A 15879-nucleotide genomic window follows, 5' to 3' on the forward strand; every position below is an offset into this window, starting at 1 on the left:
CCTTCTGAAACAGACTAAGGGACCTTTATAAACGCTTAGGAAGCCTTTGCAGGTGTTTTTTGTTAATTATTTTAATTTACTGAGATAATGACTTTTGTGTTTTCATTGGCTGTAAGCCAGAATCAACAACATTAACTGAAATAAACACTTGAAATAGATCACTCTGTTTGTAATGACTCTATATAATATATGAGTTTCACTTTTTGTACTGAAGAACTGAAATAAATTAACTTTTTGATGATATTCTAATTTAGTGAGGTGCACCTGTACCTGAGCCTCAACAAGTTCACTGTGCATGCACTCCATTTGCAGCCACGTGTTTTGGGGGGGGGTTGTCCCTCAACAGTGCATAGCAAGAGGTCAGATTTCGCAGGATGAGAGGCCTCTAACAGGGTGCTAAGAAAAAATGTTTATCCTTGTGGAGAGTACCAAGCTGGGGTAAGGAGACTTAGAGGCCATGCAATGCTTTTCTGGGAATTTAAATATGCAAATAACCTCTTTAGAGAGGAAAAGGACTAGAACTCTAGTGTTACCTACTGAGGGCAGTAATCCTAAAAGTCAATATTGACTCTTTAAAGGGGTGGTCTGGAAATAAAATTTATTTTAATCTTAAATTCTTGTCACTATACAATATGCACAGTGACAGTGCACTCCTTCTCCAAATCTGATCAGAAGTAAGGAGTCAGCAAGCGAGTGCACTGTCAGTACACATTGTAACACGAATACTCGGCATGTATTAAAAGCAGTGACCAGCGCTGCCCCCACAAGTGTCTTTTTAAATGAAAGCATAGTAGAAAAGAGATGCAATTATAACATTAAAAAGGCATTGAGGATAAAAATACATTTTAGCTCTGGACCACCCCTTTAATAAGCCTTGCTACAAAAAAACACAATAGGTAGCAATAGAGTTCTAGTTCTTTTCCTCTCTAAAGTGGTTATTTGCATATTTTTTAATAACTTATAGGATGGTATTAGCCTAATATGTAGTCATTTATGTAAGTAGTTTGATGATTTTTTTTTCCTACAGTTTATCTTCTTTCCTTGAAATCTATATGATTCCTGCTCTGTTTAACCCATATCTGCCTGATCCACTTATTTTCTCACTTTTTTCTCATTTACAACTCTTTGATTCCTTTTTCTCTCCCTCCTCTCTTTTTTTTTCTGTTATCACCCACGCTCCTCTCTTTTGCTTTACGCTATATTTTCTGCACAATCCATTATACGCCGCTGATCTGTCATTGTACGCTTATCAATTTCACCATGTCATGTCACGCAAACGGCCATATTCATTTTCTACCAATCTCTCATGGAAAAATCAATGATCTACCAATATGTTATGCTAATCTCCGAGAGGCAATCAGAAGGAGGACGAAATTCAATATACATAGACAGTCACACCGCCGTAATAAGAGTTCCCAATAATAAAGTCATGCATTCAAATGCCAGGCATGCTCGCCCGAACAGGAAATACTACAAGGAGGTGAAAGGGGCGACGTGCAGATTAATGAGAATATTCTGCAAATTGTTTGTTGAACATGCTCAAATTGCTGCTGAACTGTAGATTTTAATGTCACCAAACGTTCCCGAGTTCCCACTCGGAATTTAATGGAATTTATTTGGCTTTAGTAAATTTTAGAAGAGCAGCATAATAATCTCGTGTTGACAGTGGGCTTAGCGGAGCGGCAGAACGGGAGTCCTGTGGATGCGCCGCTTTCTTGTTCACTTTTTTTTTTTGACATTTTTTTTTTTTAATTTGTTAGCATTCCAAAGACAATGTATGAATAATGGACTTCATCTGTGAACTCCCCTGAAAGATAATAGTGGGAGACGCCAAGCGTCAAAGAAGGGAACAGGCAATTATAAAACTAATTAGATTCTCATGCATTAGTCTATTGGATGGAAGTCATTGATACACCGCAACTGACAAAAATGTGCTGATCTGGAAATTCACGGCCGTTCGGTTCCATGTTGCTAAGAGAATTTAGGCCAGAACATATGATAATAGTTATGTACAAACTATGAGCTCATGTGCAAAACTGTATAATGCCTCTATTCAAGCTCCGAGTTTAAGTCTCATTCCAACGATGAGCTTTTGGCGAGTCTTTGATGTTGCAGATTTTCTGCACCCATTAAGTAAAACAGGTTACTTGCATTTTTTCGAAAATATGCAGATTAAAAACACTCACCTAAAACTCATGATGGGAACATACAGTGCCTACAAGTAGTATTCAACCCCCTGCAGATTTAGCTGGTTGACACATGCGGAATTAACTTGGCATTGTGACATTTGTACTGTAGATCAGCCTGGAAGTGGGAAATGCACTGCAGCAAATTTTTTTTTTTTTTTTTTTTAAACGTAAAAAGTTAATTCAGAGTGTCATTTATTATTCAACCCCTCAAACCACAAGAATTCTGTTTGGTCCCCCTAAAGTATTAAGAAGTAGTTCAGGCACCAAGAATAATGAGCTTCACATGTGTGGATTAAAGATCTCTTTTGCCAGCCTTTTCTGACTATTTAAGACCGTCCCCAAACTTGTGAACAGCACTCAGACATGGTCAACATGGGAAAGACAAAGGAGCATTCCAAGGCCATCAGAGACAAGATCGTGGAGGGTCACAAGGCTGGCAAGGGGTACAAAACCCTTTCCAAGGAGTTGGGCCTACCTGTCTCCACTGTTGGGAGCATCATCCATAAGTGGAAGGCTTATGGAACTACTGTTAGCCTTCCACGGCCAGGACAGCCTTTGAAAGTGTCCTCCCGTGCCGAGGCCAGGCTTGTCTGAAGAGTCAAGGCTAACCCAAGGACAACAAGGAAGGAGCTCCGGGAAGATCTCATGGCAGTGGGGACATTGGTTTCAGTCAATACCATAAGTAACGTACTCCACCGCAATGGTCTCCGTTCCAGACGAGTCCGTAAGGTACCTTTACTTTCAAAGCGTCATGTCAAGGCTCGTCTACAGTTTGCTCATGATCACTTGGAGGACTCTGAGACAGACTGGTTCAAGGTTCTATGGTCTGATGAGATCAAGATCGAGATCTTTGGTGCCAACCACACACGTGACGTTTGGAGACTGGATGGCACTGCATACGACCCCAAGAATACCATCCCTACAGTCAAGCATGGTGGTGGCAGCATCATGCTGTGGGGCTGTTTCTCTGCCAAGGGGCCTGGCCATCTGGTCCGCATCCATGGGAAGATGGATAGCACGGCCTACCTGGAGATTTTGGCCAAGAACCTCCGCTCCTCCATCAAGGATCTTAAGATGGGTCGTAATTTCATCTTCCAACAAGACAACGACCCAAAGCACACAGCCAAGAAAACCAAGGCCTGGTTCAATAGGGAAAAAGTCAAGGTGTTGGAGTGGCCTAGTCAGTCTCCTGACCTTAACCCAATTGAAAACTTGTGGAAGGAGCTCAAGAATAAAGTCCACATGAGACACCCAAAGAACCTAGATAACTTGGAGAAGATCTGCATGGAGGAGTGGGCCAAGATAACTCCACAGACCTGTGCCGGCCTGATCAGGTCTTATAAAAGACGATTATTAGCTGTAATTGCAAACAAGGGTTATTCCACAAAATATTAAACATAGGGGTTGTATAATAATTGACCCACACTTTTATGTTTAAAATTTAATAAAATTCAACTGAGCAACATAACTTTTTGGTTTGTAAGATTTATGCTTCTGTTCATAAAACCTACTCTCGTTTGCAGTTTGAAGGCTCTAACTTATTTGCATCTTATCAAACCAGGTAAATCTGCAGGGGGTTGAATACTACTTGTAGGCACTGTAGTCTTAGGGAGCTGTGATTTGGCATTATTAGAAAGGAATGAGATTTTGTACCTGTGTGCCATTATAACAGGAGCAGGGTGCCATCACCCCCTCCACCCATGGAAATCTCTTATTTTATTATTACTAAGCAATAATGTTTATTTGCCAGATATTATTACAGGTTTGCAACAACTGGGAGAAGTATGCCTGTAGCACAAAATTCGTTTACACAACCGTATTTTTGGTCCGAGTTCTGTCCGTAAAAAAAACAAATAGCACATGGACTAATGTTATTCAATGGTAAAGTGCAGACGAGCAATTTTTTTTAAACTGACCAAGTCTTAAGTGTGAAAAATAAATCACGGCATGCACTAGTTTCTTCCATAAATTTGATGAGACTCCCCCATTCAAGTTTATGGGTGCACAAAAAAAAACAGATACCACAGTCTAGCATCTGATTTTTATGAATACATTTATGAATACAATTCTGTAACATAGGAAACTGTAAATGATTAATAGCTGCTGATTAAAAAAAATGGATTATATATGGATGACAAGTGAGAAAAAAATCATCCATTTTTTCTGGATGAAACTCTGACTATTTTATGTATGATCAAGTCAGTATGGACTTGAACTTTAGAGCAGTCCCATAATATATGGTGATGGACGTCACCCCGTAGACGACGCCAAGTAATAAAATAGAAGAGCAAATGTGCGGCGCTCACCAATGGAATAAAACTTAGTCCCATCATTGCACTCCAGGGACAGCATATAATTAAGTGAAAAGGCCATTGCCTGTATCAACACCTGATGTATTTGCTGCATCAGAAGCACCAATGATATAATAATTATGGAATGAACGACTTATTGTATTGGTGAGTACTGCATATTTAGATTAAGAAAAACCCTGAAGGTCTGAACTGAAACGTAAGTTGATGTGCATGCAAAGTGTAAATGCATGTTCACACAAGGCCATTAAACAGAGAGAGACCAAAGAGAAAAATACCCAAATAACTAAAAGTAAATGTATAAATCGCACAGTGCAAAAATATTAATAAATAATAAAGGGTATTTAGTTAACATAATTTTGATCAAAATAATGTGAAAGCCATCCCGCCACTTCACGGCAACCCTTATGGGACAGTCCTAACTCACGGCATGCACTAGTTTCTTCCATAAATTTGATGAGACTACCCCATTCAAGTTTATGGGTGCACAAAAAAAAACAGATACCACAGTCTAGCATCTGATTTTTATGGATACATTACAATTCTGTAACATAGGAAACTGTAAATGATTAATAGCTGCTGATTAAAAAAAATGGAGAAAAAAATCATCCATATTTTCTGGATGAAACTCTGACTATTTTATGTATGATCAAGTCAGTATGGACTTGAACTTTACAGCAGTCCCATAATATATGGTGATGGACGTCACCCCGTAGACGACGCCAAGTAATAAAATAGAAGAGCAAATGTGCGGCGCTCACCAATGGAATAAAACTTAGTCCCATCATTGCACTCCAGGGGCAGCATATAATTAAGTGAAAAGGCCATTGCCTGTATCAACACCCGATGTATTTGCTGCATCAGAAGCACCAATGATATAATAATTATGGAATGAACGACTTATTGTATTGGTGAGTACTGCATATTAAGATTAAGCTCTCGTTGAATATTTGTTGCCTTTTTGATGTAAAAAAATGCACAGTATGGGCTTGTGTACAGATTGAGCATTTGAAGCATTTTTTTTTCAGTGAGTTTTTTCATGGATGCAGGACTGTCCTGTTGGATCCAGGACTGTCCTGTTGGATGCAGGACTGTCCTGTTGGATGCAGGACTTTCTTGTTGGATCTAGGCCAGTCCTGTTGGATGCAAGACTCTCTTGTTGGATTCGGGATTGTCCTGTTGGATACTATCCTTTTGGATCCAGGACTCTCCTGTTGAATTCAAGCCTCTCTTGTTAAATCCAGGACTGCCCTAGTGGATCCAGGACTGCCCTGTTGGATCCAGGACTGCCCTGTTGGATCCAGGACTCTCTTGTTAGATCCAGGACTCTCTTGTTGGATCTAGGCCAGTCCTGTTGGATGCAAGACTCTCTTGTTGGATTCGGGATTGTCCTGTTGGATACAGGACCCTTTTGTTGGATCCAGGACTGCCCTGTTGAATCCAGGACTGCCCTGTTGAATCCAGGACTGCCCTGTTTGATCCAGGAATCTCTGGTTGGATTCAGGACAGTCCTGTTGGATCCAGGACTCTCTTGTTGGATCCAGGACTGTCCTGTTGGATCCAGGACTCTCTTGTTGAATCAAGGACTGCCCTGTTGGATCCCGGACTCTCTTGTTGGATTCAGAATTGTCCTGTGGGATCCAGGACTCTCTTATTGGATCCAGGACTGTCCTGTTGGATCCAGGACTCTCTTGTTGGATCAAGGACTGCCCTGTTGGATCCAGGACTCTCTTGTTGGATTCAGGATTGTCCTGTTGGATCCAGGACTCTCTTGTTGAATCCAGGATTGCCCTGTTGGATCCAAGACTGTCCTGTTGGATCCAGAACTGTTTTGTTGAATCCAGGAATCTCTTGTTGGATACAGGACTCTCTTGTTGAATCCAGGACTATTGAGAAGCATGCACATGACACAGAATATACCAACAATGCTCTCTCGTAGAAATCAATAGGTTGTTTTCCGCCATTGCTATATCCAGATGACTGCAGTAAAGCAAACATTTCAAACTGCCGTTGCGGCAACTCAGGCAAAATTGTCGCCCCCATAATCATGAAGAAGATATTTAAACTAGTAAATAATATGTTTTAGTGTATATTATTATATATTCATGTTCTTTCATTTTTACTGATGTTTCCGGTAATATTTTCAGCTGCTTTATCTTTTTTTTTGTTTGTTTTCAGGACCATCTATACCACAACCTTCCTGCCCCCAGGATTTGTTCACCTGTATATATGGAAAGGAATGTGTCTCCATATCAGCAAGATGTAATGGGACAGCAGAATGCAGGGATGGTACAGATGAAATCTTCTGCCCTACTCCATCACCACCCACCAGCCCTGGAACATCGTGCCGTGCTACCGAGTATCGGTGCTCTGATAAATGCATCCCATTGATTATGCAGTGCGATGGCGTGATAGATTGTCTGTTTGGGGAGGATGAGAAATCCTGCAGTGAGTAGTTCCCATTTCTCTATATGAACAGAAGTGCAAATTTCTTGCTAGGATCCCAATCCTTTATTCTACAAATGTAGCAGAGCTATATTTGCTTGCCATTACTCACAATCATCAGATCGTAATGTCCATTTTCCTTGCCAATCGCCAGAGGACTCCTGAAAAACGGAGAAACCTCCTGAAGTCCCAAGAGGAGTGGGCAAATCTCATGAGTTTTGGGACCCCCAGCAATCAGTATTTTACATGATCTGACATGGTTTGCTTATTGTTCATGGCAGAAAAGTTTTGCAGAAATGTCACAGTCAGCGAGAAAAATCCACGTGTAAAAACTGCTTATAAAAATTGGTGCGGTTTTGTAAGGATATGCATTTTTGTTGCACTTTTAGGTACTTTTTAAAAGTTTTCTTTTTATGCATTTTTAATTATGATATGGGTTTTATCAATACGATGTAGTTGATTTCCGTAGAAAAAAAGAGCATAAAATACACACAATAAAACCCACGTAAAAATGCAAGATTTGCTGCGATTTATGCCCCAAATAATTGACTTTTTTAAAAATGCAGAAAAAAACATATGTTCACTATAGGTGCGTTTTCTCATGCAGATGAATGGAAAGCTTGTTGCAAGCTGATTTGAAGCATTTCTTTTACGTGGATTTTGACAAAAAAAAATCTTTGTGTAAGCATTCCTAAAGTTTTCATGAAACCTATTGACAAAAATCGACAGGGTATCAATTTATGCTCTGGATGTTCCTCGAGATTAAACCCTTTGCACTGCATAGTGTGAATGGGGAAATCTGCCGCTTTTCTTCAACAAAATGCACATCGGTATTTGCAGATTTCACTGTGGATTTTCTACTACGGGAGGTCTGTAGTGGAAAAGTCAAGTGGGAAAGTGCTCTAAATGGGTAATATCATTTCTGCAAATGTTATTCTGTGAATAGTGAAGAGTTATATAATTTTCCAATCAAATATTTTAATTCTTTATCTTTTAAAAATTTCAGCATGCTTTATTTTATTTTTATTTTATTTCTAAGCAATGGTAGTGATATCTCTTAGATTCCTCTTCCAGGGGGGTTGCTGATTGGCAGCAGTAGTCATATTTAGTGTGATCCAAAAGAAACAGTCTCTTCTCTTCTTTCAGGAGAAAGAGTCAAGCGATGGTTTCTTCTAGCTCAGATGGAATGTGACCGCTGCAGCCTATCAGTGGCTGCTGATAGGTTATATTGGTCACCTGATTCCCCCCATCAGAGAAGGAGGAAACACCAGCAGAAGTTTTTCTTTTATTTTAGTATCTCCCTGGACCATATTAAGTCTCAGCCAGAAGAAACAGTCTCTTCTCTTCTTCCAGTTCTTTGATTAGAAAGAGCTAGGTGACTGATTCTTCTGGCTCAGATGAAATGTGCCCGCTGCGGCCAATCAGTGGCTGTTGATTGGTGGAGGAGGAAATCAGGAAACAGGTAAGGGACATCAGCAAGCAGTGCAGAGGAGTATTAGGTGTCCAGCAGGCATGTTCTTTTTTTTAAGTGGGCCATTTTTAAAAAGTTTATCAGTGAATAACCCATTTGATCTAAAAAATATTTGTCAAAATTGCACTATTTTTTAAAATAATCTTAAAGGAGAGAATTTCTCCAAAACACAATTAAGTTATTAAGTAGTGTATATATAGCAGTATAGCTATGTACAGTCCAACTTAATTTTGGTCCGTGTGCGCAACAGACCACACACGGAGGGCACACTGACCAATTTAAAGTCAATGTCTTAGCGCACAAAAGTGATTTTCTACACGTACTGAAAAAATTGTGCACTAGTATGGCCCGCAGTGCAATTTGTGAACGTGACTGGCTTGTGCATTGTAACGTTCAGCTGATTATGTGGTTTTTATGCCTTAAAAGTACTAGATACCATACCAAAGGAATTTCATTGTACATATACTGAATTTATGTATCATTTTGTGTCTCAGTACCAATGAGCCTTTAAATATTTTGCATTACTTGGGTGAAAAGATGACCTATTACAGCGGGGTCTCAAACACCCAGCCCGCGAGCCATACCTAAAGCTGTCATCTGCGACTCGTGGGGCCACGTAGCTCCCAATACATTCGGGGTCAGCCAAGACCAGGCTGAAGGAGGAGCATGCCGGTGCCCCTTCATGACATCATGCTGGATCACAATGTGTTTCGGAGCGTAGGCGTCTGTTTCCCTCGTTGCTGGATGGCTGGCGTTAGGTGAATATGGAGACCTGGATTTTTTTGTAACCTCTTCCCAACATCTGCCGTATATGTACATCACAAAGGTTGGTGACTTCCCGCACATGTATGGTACGATACTGTCGCCGGCTCACACGCCGGCAACATCATCACCGGTTGTCAGCTATATCAAAGGTGACCTCCTACTGCAACAGCCATGATTGGTATTAGCAGTGATCGCGACCATTTAACCCTTTAGTCAACAGTCAATAGTGACAACAGTGTCTAGATGGTTGAGGGAGGGGGCTCACTCTTTATGCCTATCAGCACCCCGCGCTTGTGGTGTGCCAGTAGTTGCATTGGCAACCCAAGGCAAAGTAGTGGCCTTTGGGTCGAGTCAGAAAGCTATTGTGGTTTGTAAGGCTTTTTAATAAGCAGGGTCTAACAGACGAAGTGCTAGTTTAACACTGACAGATTAAATATCCTGCAGTGCGGAATTATTGCAAGATAGTAGATCAATGATAAGGCAATTAAAAGATAAAGTCCTATATATTCAGTGAATATGAATAGCGGTACCAGAGCGCCAATAACAGGGCAAAAATATTAAAAGGACTGGTTTATTAATACACACAACGCGTTTCGGTGGACACAGCCACCTTTATCAGGTGGCTGTGTCCACCGAAACGCGTTGTGTGTATTAATAAACCAGTCCTTTTAATATTTTTGCCCTGTTATTGGCGCTCTGGTACCGCTATTCATATTCACTGATTGTCCCTTTCCCCCTGTTGGGGTGCGGTAGAGCTGCCTTTAATCTATTGTTCTTTCACTTGTGGGAGGAATTTAATTAGAATTACTACCCTGGTTTTCCAAGCTGCGCTGCCCTAACCCCTCCGGAACGCTGCCGGGGGTGTTGGTGAAGCTGGGCGTCCATCTCGGCGTTACATGCTACTAACCCGACCACGTGATCCACCACCGAGAGATCAGGATCTGTGAACGCCGCTGGAAATAGATGACAGCCACCAACAGAGCGGAGCTTGTGGAACTTTACACTGGGGTTGTGCAGAGGTGCACAACTTCATAAGGTTAGTAGCCATCCCCACACCCCTCTAACAATTGCAATACTGAGTCACCCATTGCGCCTTGTTCTCTCCTCTCTTTACATATAAAGTCCTATATATTGGCTAAGTTAAAAAAAAATAAAAAATAAAAATGAATTAAACATTTTTTGTTGTTTTTTTTTAAAATAAAGTACGAAAAAATGACAAAACAATATTTTATGTAAATATGAAGCAAAAAAAGTATGCATTTGGTATTGCCGCTTTCCCAACAAATCAAGGTATAAAACTGTACCATAATAAGTAACCCATATGATGACCATCGTTTTAATATATATATATATATATATATATATATAAACACAGCCATACTGACACACAAAAATTGCAACAAAGAGTGATTAAAAAGTCATACAGAACAAAAGGAAATGTCACCGAAAACGTCATCTTGTCTCAACTTAAATTTTTTTCTAAGTGCCCATTTACCTTGCCAAGTTTGAGACCCCTGTATTACAGTAAAAACTGGGACACATAGTGCTGTTAGTGAGATCACGGAAAGTGTCATTATTCTCCTAACCTTACCCCTACCTGACCTTGGAATATCTTTTAAGGGTTCTGATTGCAACAAAATCCTTTTATTTCCTCTTTTCTCTAAAATTAATAGAATAGAAGCTATTGTACCGACACGTTCACTGAAAGAACAAAAAAGTTTCCTTCTAATGATTTCATTTACTTTGAAATATAATCGCAGAGCGATAAATGCAGCCTTCACTTTGTAGTTGCAAATACACTTTCCTGATAAAATAATCTTTGTATGTGATGACATATCTGAAAGAAAAATCAGTTTTGAGATAAAATATAACTCATGAAAGATGGACAAAAGCGTAAAATAAACAAGACTTAGAAACTTTATAGAATTATTTTTCCATCAAATTTCTAACGAGGCTCCAAGATCTGAAATTTATCCAAGGGCTTACAGTTGAATTTTCGTGTACGTGTTTCTGAAGGTTACTACGTGGCTTCTACTTAACTACTTTACATCAGGAGTAAGAAAAAGAAACACAAATATCAATCTAGCAGTGAATAGCAATGTCTAAGCCTCATGCACACCACCATATTGATGCTCTGCACAACTCCGAGGTTGTATAGAGGTACCTAGCAACATTTACGTAAAATTGATTACTTTTAAACACCGCTCTCAAGAAAACCGGGAAATGCCTCCAAAAACCCCCTGAAAAAGTCCAATAATGCCCCCATTTAAGTGTAGTTTTGTTTGCACCATCCCTTTGGAAGTCTATTTTTCATGATTATGCTGACAAAATCAGTACTTGTATTAAGTATGTATGGAGCTGTAATGAGGCATCTATAGTATTATATCGGTCATACCATAGGTGCCTTGCATATTCATATGGAATCCATTGGATGATGTATTAGGATATGTGAACACAATGTCTTTTAAAGGTGGATTCTACCTGAAAAAGCGCTACAAAAATGCTACAAAGAATGAACATAATTCACAGCAATTTCAAAATAACTTGCTGTGCCACAAAAAAAATTGGAAAAAACTCTTTATATTTCCGTTTGAATCCATACATGATTCAAAATGAAAAGGAAATATAAAAGAAGTATGTATACTTCTTCTCGCTTGATCCAATTACAGTGTAGAGTGCAATCACATGTATTTGCAGTGGAATTTGTGGCAGGATCCAAGACTTCAAAAAATTGCACCAAAAATTGCTTGTGTGATGCCAACCTCAAAGAGGTATTTGCCTTCAGAAGGATCAGTTGTTTGAAAGAATAACTCTCTAATATGGCATAATCAAAAAGGCACAGCTCTCTGCTTAAAGCTCTGCTGTAGTGGGCAGTACCTGATTTTCAACTTAAGAGCCAAATTTTTTGGTGCATTTAGGCCTCCATACACAATACATAAAAGTCAGCCAACTCCACCAATTTTAGCAGAATGAGCTGACCATCTTATGTTTATAGGGAAATCTCGACTCTCCTTAAACAGATTTGTTGAGGGAGATAAGGATCAGGCATTAGAATTCAATTGCTTATTTATTTTGTTCTACAGGCTGTAAGGATGCAGCAAGGTTCTGGATGGGAGATATGTGTCACCGAGGTGATTAGCCTTTGTGATGTGAAGCCTGGAAAGAAAGCTCCAGTAAATTAGTTGCTGCGAGGTTTTTTAATGTACCCACATTTTGGATCCAGGTTTTTGGAGCGGCCAGAAGATCTGAGTGGAACTGGCCATTCCCATGTCTCCACTCCGGAGATTGACCGGACTATTTAAGGCAGCTCAGTTGCCTCAGAAGTTGTATATGAATGGAAGGAGGGAAGGAATTTGTTGTATTGTTTACTCCCCGCCATAGACTAAGAGCTGAACATTTATATGAATGTTTATAGCCACTGCTATATCATTCAAGCAGTCAATGAAAATCATGTCACATAATGTAAGACTAGATTCAGACATCCATGTTTCGTGGTCCTTGTACTGACTATAATGTCTGGACTGCGGGAGTCTCCTGCCTTGAACTTATTGCTGCTTAGGCCTAAATGAGGCTGTTAGTTTGGGGCAGGAGACCCGATGTCAATGTGGACATTGCAGTCCATGAAGCGACCATGAAACACGAATGTCTAAATCCAGCTTAAGTATGCACAAATGATTTGAACCTCCTCAAGCAACAATAGCCCCTCTGGGAAGTTCTTCATTATAGGGATATGGCTACGATTGGCTCCAGAAAGGAAACCTATTTGATAAGATTCCCCAAGAGAAAATAGTTAAAGGGGTCATCGAGGGCTTTCGTATATTTTTTCTTATGGGGCTAAGAACTTACATTCAGGTAGGTGTGAACCTGCCTCTTCTGCCCGGTGGCGATTTCTGCCAGCTCAGAGTGGCCACGGACCACTCTTGCCAATGAGTCTGCAGCTTCCAGTGATGTCATATTGACAGAGCAGCTTCTTCTCTTCTGCCCTGCTATGTTTACGGCGCGTCACTGCCAATGTCATGCTGATTGACAGCCGGCGCTCCGCTGCCTAACTGTCACTCAGCATGATGTTAACAGTGACGCCCTGTCAACAGAGCAGCCCAAAAGATGAGGAGATTCTCTGTTGATGTGACATCACTGGAAGCAGCAGAATCGCTGGTAGTAGCGGTCCGTGACCACTCTGAGCTGGTAGAGATTGGTGCCAGGAAGAACAGGCAGATAGTTAGCAACTTACTGCCTGTAGGTTCTTTGCCCCGTAAGAAAAAAATACAAAAGTCCTGGATAACCCCTTTAAGAATCATTATTTTATTACGCACCTTCGTCAACCAATCTTATTTCCATTCCCTCCATAAGTGCAGGTCTTCCCGAATGATTTGATGATGGGTTCAACACCCCAAGGGAGCCCAACATCGGCTGGTTCACTGAAACAATCGTAATCATTACAATTACCAATATTGGATTTTCTTTCCAGACGATGATCAACATCGGCTGCATCATCTAGCAAAAAATTCCCGGATCTCCTTGTTCATCATATGCTGTCTTTGGCATCGCAGTTAAAGATCCATCTTCCATGGTTTTTCATTCCATTGTACAGTTGTGCTCAAAAGTTTACAAACCCCAGCAGAATTTTTGCTTTCTTGGTCTTTTTCTCCACTCATGGTTATTGGTTGGGTGAAGCCATTTATTGCCAAACTACTGTGCTTTCTCTTTTTAAATTGTAATGACAACCAAAAACATCCAAATGACCCTGATTAAAAGTTCACATACCCCAGTTCTTAATACCGTGTATTGCCCCCTTTAACATCAATGACAGCTTTACGTCTTTTGTGTTAGTTGTGGATAAGGTTCTTTATTTTCTCAGATGGTAAAGCTGCCCATTCTTCTTGGCAAAAAGCCTCCAGTTCCTGTAAATTCCTGGGCTGTCTAGCATGAACTGCGTGCTTGAGATCTCCCCAGAGTGGCTCAATGATATTGAGGTCAGGAGACTAAGATGGCCACTCCAGAACCTTCAATTTGTTCTGCTGTAGCCAATGACAGGTCGACTTGGCCTTGTGTTTTGGATCGTTGTCATGTTGGAACGTCCAAGTACATCCCATGCACAGCATCTGGGCTGATGAGTACAAATTTGCCTCCAGTATTTGCTGAAAACGTGCTGCGTTCATCTTTTCTTCAACTTTTACCAAGTTTCCTGTGCCTTTGTAGCTCACACATTCCCAAAACATCAGCGATCCACCTCCATGCTTTACAGTAGGAATGGTTTTCCTTTCATCATAGGCCTTGTTGACCTCCTTCCAAATGTAATGTTTATGGTTGTGGCCAAAAAGTTAAATTTTGGTCTCATCACTCCAAATTACCTTGTTCCAGAAGTTTTGTGGCTTGTCTCTGCGCTGTTTGGCGTATTATAGGTGAGATACTTTGTGGCATTTGCGCAGTAGTGGCTTTCTTCTGGCAACTCGAGCATGCAGCCCATTTTTCTTCAAGTGCCTCCTTATTGTGCATCTTGAAACAGACACAATGCTAGTTTTCAGAGAGTCCTGAATTTCAGCTGATGTTATTTGTGGGTTTTTCTTTGCATCTCGAAAAATTTTCCTGGCAGTTGTGGCCAAAATTTTTGTTGGTCTACCTGATCGTGGTTTGGTTTTTACAGAGCCCCTTATTTTCCATTTGTTAATCACAGTTTGAATGCTGCTGACTGGCATTATCAATTCCTTGGATATCTTTTTGTATCCCTTTCCTGTGTTATACAGTTCAACTAGCTTTTCCCGTAGATCCGTTGACAATTCTTTTGCTTTCCCCATGACTCACAATCCAGAAATGTAAGTGGCTGGATGAAAGATGCAAGAGTCTGGATCCCAGAAACTCACTCAGCTTTTATGCACACACACTGATTACATGCAAACAGGTCACAGGTGAGGATATTACCTTTAGTAGCCATTCAAACTCATTTGTGTCAAATTCTGTGCATGTTATCAGGATAAAATCACCAGGGTATATGAACTTTTGATCAGGGTCATTTGGATGTTTTTGGTTGTCATTAAAATTTAACAAGAGAAAACACAGTAGTTTGACAATAAATGGCTTCACCCAACCAATAACCATGAGTGGAGAAAAAGTTTTTTTCATTATTATTCATATTCTCTTAAACAAGGCCAAGAAAGTAAAAATTCTGCCGGGGTATGTAAACTTTTGAGCACAACTGTATGTATCCTGGATCTACAGCAGCCATTCTACCGAGCTTTCATTGGTGTTATGTTACACAACCCTGCCAGGTGAGCACATTCTGGTACCTATCCTTCTCATATCCTCTATCTGGGTAAGACACTATTTTGCACTATCGTCTTCCAGTTTCTCCCCTATTTACTGCTGGCTCCATATACTGCTCAATCTTTTAAACATGATTTTTTTTTAATCTGTAATTGCTCCCCGATGAAGCTGTAGGTCACTACCCACTTTGCCTTCTTTTTCCTGAGATTTATATGCCACTAAGGTCTATGGTGACAACCCCAATGGCCGCTTTAATAGTTGTCATTATTGTTGTCACCTATTATCTGTAGGTGGATTAGAAATAAATTAACATAACATTATATGACTTCACACAAGAACATGACTCGGACTAATATTTTAATAAATGTCTTATCTCGAAAGTAAGGCTCTTTTGCCATTATTGCTTCTTGGGGACGATGCCAATTTTACCACCATTAAC

At 40.3% G+C, this 15879-nt stretch overlaps 1 protein-coding gene across 1 annotated transcript in view; it reads left to right on the forward strand.

The window, feature by feature from the left end:
* MALRD1 (MAM and LDL receptor class A domain containing 1) overlaps positions 1-15879 on the forward strand; it is a 900174-nt gene that overhangs the window by 742185 nt on the left and 142110 nt on the right. The window contains exon 34 of the mRNA XM_073677476.1: positions 6677-6946. Coding sequence (XP_073533577.1) covers positions 6677-6946 — 270 coding nt within the window. The remainder of the gene's footprint in view (positions 1-6676; positions 6947-15879) is intronic.

This window comes from Phyllobates terribilis, unplaced genomic scaffold (assembly GCF_046119375.1).
Source record: "Phyllobates terribilis strain yellow unplaced genomic scaffold, ASM4611937v1 Scaffold_4__5_contigs__length_816908805, whole genome shotgun sequence".
Lineage (NCBI taxonomy): Eukaryota > Metazoa > Chordata > Amphibia > Anura > Dendrobatidae > Phyllobates > Phyllobates terribilis.